The sequence below is a fragment of the Mauremys reevesii genome, linkage group 4, assembly GCF_016161935.1.
Source record: "Mauremys reevesii isolate NIE-2019 linkage group 4, ASM1616193v1, whole genome shotgun sequence".
Lineage (NCBI taxonomy): Eukaryota > Metazoa > Chordata > Testudines > Geoemydidae > Mauremys > Mauremys reevesii.
The window spans coordinates 126,283,906-126,287,907 of NC_052626.1; the positions used below are offsets into that span (position 1 = coordinate 126,283,906).

General features: G+C 44.9%; 1 protein-coding gene across 1 annotated transcript; it reads right to left on the bottom strand.

The window, feature by feature from the left end:
- Positions 1 to 852: 852 nt before the first annotated feature.
- On the bottom strand, positions 853 to 3,227 carry KCNA2 (potassium voltage-gated channel subfamily A member 2). Its single transcript, XM_039536681.1, has 2 exons — positions 3,203 to 3,227; positions 853 to 2,553 (listed from the first exon to the last, which is right to left on the bottom strand). The coding sequence occupies exon 2, from the start codon at positions 2,382 to 2,384 to the stop codon at positions 885 to 887; it is 1,500 nt and encodes a 499-aa protein (XP_039392615.1). The 5' UTR covers positions 2,385 to 2,553; positions 3,203 to 3,227; the 3' UTR covers positions 853 to 884.
- Positions 3,228 to 4,002: the final 775 nt, after the last annotated feature.

The following is a 4,002-nucleotide window of genomic DNA, read 5'->3' on the forward strand; positions in this document are numbered from 1 at the left end:
ATTACTGATTAAATTTCACTGCAGTATAAATATATTATAGGCCACAGCATAGTTTGCTCCAGTATTCTAAAAAAAGATGCTTTTTCAACTCATTTTGTATGTGTCAGTGGATGTGTCTTTGGTGACCCTGGAGATAGTGAAGATGGAAGTGTCATCTAAAAAAACCCACCAAATAAAAAGTAGGCTCTTCATTTGTTTGTGTCCCTTCCTATTGCCGGCATAGATAACTTAAGACTTAATAAATAGTGTTCTGTCATGCTAATTCTCTCTCCCCTAGGTCTCACACTGACATACTGCAGTGGATGAATCCATTGCAGCATGCAGCATTTTCAGTTATGAAACACAAGCCTGCATGATGTATTCTTGGTTGGCATTTCCAAGGCAGAAATCTGAGCCTTAAAGTAATTTGGATGCCTGGATGTATGTTCCTTTAATTAAACTATGCATGACCTTTTCATTATGAATCCATACGCTTGGAAGCTAGATGTGTGCTATTTCCTTGGGATATATTTTTGTATGTGTCGAGTGCAGTGAAACACTTTTTCTGCTTGACATTTGTGGGTACTGTTGTTTACATGAGGTTTCTCGAATGACTTTTTTGTTCAATATCCCTGGGATTGCAAGTGATATAATTTTGTTTTGAATGCCTACATGCTCCATGTCTTTGGAAACTCATAAACCTGTGATGTAAAAAAACAATTTTTGTATGAAAGCTTATTCGGTGTCTAAATAAGAAGTTTAGAAAGTCACTTACACAACTATTGCTTCCCATGCAGAACCAAATGCACACTGTAGAACATACTGTTTTAACTACAATGCAGGGTATTATGCAATATCTGCAATTGTTCCACTTCAGCTTTAAATATGTTAACAGGTTTTCAGGACTACACATCGGTTAGCATTTTGGTGATATTAACATAATTTGTGTTAGCCAGGGTGCAATTGGCTGTCTTCAAGTTCTCCTCTCTAAAGTCCTCATTACTATTATTTACACCTTCCTGTATCTCCATATAATCAGACTTACTAATAGTGGAGGCACTTCTGCTTTTCTTTAGGTCAGGGGAAGAAGGGATCTTTGGGCAGCTGGTCACTTGCAAATATTGGGCTTGCTCTTCTCCTTCCGTCTCGCGGTGATAGAAGTAGTTGAAGTTGGACACTATGACTGGCACTGGTAAGGCAATCGTTAATACACCTGCAATGGCGCATAAGGAGCCCACTATTTTCCCACCGATGGTCGTGGGGACCATGTCTCCATAGCCAACTGTGGTCATGGAAACCACAGCCCACCAGAACGCATCTGGGATGCTGTGAAACTGAGACTCGCTCTCATCAGCCTCTGCGAAGTAGACGGCGCTGGAGAAGAGGATGACGCCAATGAAGAGGAAAAATATCAAGAGGCCTAGTTCCCTCATGCTGGCCTTGAGTGTCTGCCCCAGGATCTGCAGCCCTTTGGAGTGCCTGGACAGTTTGAAGATCCTAAAAACCCTCACCAAGCGGATGACTCGAAGGATGGCCAGAGACATGGCCTGTTGGCCTTGCTGGCCATCCTCTGGTTTCTCAGCCAGTTCGGTCCCTAGAGTGATGAAGTACGGGATGATAGCTACAATGTCAATAATGTTCATGATGTTGGTAAAAAAACCAGCCTTGCTGGGGCAGGCGAAAAACCTTACCAAGAACTCGAAGGAGAACCAAATGATGCAAAGTGTCTCTACTATAAAGAAAGGGTCTGTGAAAGAGGTCGACTGCTGATTGCTCATGGTGCTGTTGTGGTTGGGGTCATGGCTCATCCCGCCGCCATGCAGGTCTTCGTTCTCATCCCGAAAAACGGGCAGCGTTTCCAGGCAAAAGCTCACAATGGAGATTAGAATCACCATGACAGAGACAATAGCTATAATCCTGGCAGGCCCTGAGCTTTCTGGATACTCAAAGAGCAGCCACACTTGTCTCTGAAACTCGTTCTCCGGTAAAGGCCTTTCTTCTTCCTTTATGTATCCTTCATCCTCTCGGAACATCTCCATGGCTTCTTCCCCAAGTTCATAAAACCTGATCTCCTCCGAGAAGATGTCTAAGGGCACGTTGACAGGCCTCCTTAACCTGCCACCCGATTGGTAGTAGTACAAAATAGCATCGAAGCTGGGTCTGTTTCGGTCAAAGAAATATTCATTCCGGAGAGGATCAAAATATCTCATTCTCTTTTTAGGGTCCCCTAGCAAGGTCTCTGGAAACTGAGCTAGCGTCTTGAGTTGCGTTTCAAACCGCAGCCCCGAGATGTTAATGACCACCCTCTCACAGCATTCATGATCAGTTTCAGGGTTATAGGTGTCCTGAGGATGACCTGCCAAAGCTGCCGCTTCATCTGTGGGGTCTCCAGTAGCAACTGTCATATTTAGGTTTAAAAGCAATCCTTAATCTAAACTCTTCCGGCTGCCCGGTGCTGGGATCAGGTTCAGGGAAAGGCTACTCTCCTGGGAAAGGACAAGTTCGTAGGTTTGGAAGTGGCTCATGAAAATGCAGAGGGATGATCGGGGGGGAGGGGGGTAATATTTTAGCCTGCTGAGAAAGAGAGAGACGAAATAAAGTCGTGTGTATTAGGAACCTGCGCCTGGCAGAATATATAGCATATTCCTCAGCTGATTTTAATTTGCCTTCTTGGTGCAGAGTTTGAAAACTCCGGTCCCAATATCTGGTGCTGATGAAAAAGCACTTGAGGAAACCTTTCTAATGAAAACGAGGGAAACATTTGCATTGGCAAAACCAAACTTTTTTTAAAAAATACAAGAAAAAAACACTGAATTATTTTCTATTCAAGGGACTAAACTCTGGATGCCAGTGAAAATGAATATGATATCAATAGATTCTGCTCATGCACTTAAGGGTTAGAAATGAACCATGCAATAGCAGGCAATTCAGTGTTAACCTAAAGGAGCACATTAATGTCTCCAACTTAAAGTTAAACACATTCACGGTTCTTTTGCACTGGAAATAAAATTGCAAGCCAACATGCTTCCCTATGATAATTTTTTTCTCTCTCTTTAGGCTTTACTGCCAAATGGTTTGGTTTATTTTTTTGCGGCTAGTTAATTTGCAAACACCTGTGCTAGCTGACAGTTTGACTACTGCATTTTCCATCCTTGAGATTTTTTTCTGTGGCTCCTCTACCCTCCTTCTTTGCAAACTGCGTACAGAAAACAAATCGCATTACCTGGAGAAGCAAATCTCAGTGTCTCTTAGTGACACAGATTAATTGACTCTGGGGAAATCCTAGAGAGAAATACAGGCTTCCAAGATCCCCATAAGTTCCTCTCTTCGAAGTTCAAAATAATGGTGAGTCATCGTAGGACGGGCGGGGGGAGGGTTAGCTCTCCAGATTGTGCAGGTTAGGTCTGGTAATGGGGTGGGATTGGACAGGCAAAGGAGGAAAAGCTTCTTGATGGCCGTTGCAGCTCTTTACTTCAGGGCAGATGAATGTCTGTCTGAAGCTTTCTCTATGATGGTGGAAAGATGCTAAGCTCAGCAAAAAACCTGATGTCCCCAGTGTCCTCAGGAGGTGTGGCGTTGCCTGGAAAAAACAGCAGTACGGTAAAGAGCTGGTGGGTGCTTTAAAGAAGCATCTGCAAAAGACCCAGTTCCTAGAGACAGCCCTCTTCCTCCTGCATGCTATTTTGTAATTCCTCACTGCCCCATACTGCAACAAGGGAGAGGGGCAGAGAGCCCCAGTGGCCACCCGAAAAAACAGAGCTACATCTCTGTCTGCCGCACGTGGGGCGGCCCCTAGCACAGGGCGAAAGCCACCCTGCACGTGGGAATTGGCACTGGGGGTCGTAGCTGCAGCGCTGCGCAATGTGATCTCGATCTTCTTTCTCCTCACCAAGGCAAACAGCAGACCATGCCCCCTGCCATGCTCAGCTCCTGTGCCACTGCGCCAGGTTCGCAGTCATGCCGCACATCCGAGTTGCCTTGGGATGAAGCCTGCTACTTGACTCCCCTGCACTAGCAGCTTTG

Coding starts and splice junctions, on each gene's coding strand:
- KCNA2 (XM_039536681.1), bottom strand. CDS start 2,384: ATGACAGTTGCTACTGGAGACCCCACAGATGAAGCGGCAGCTTTGGCA.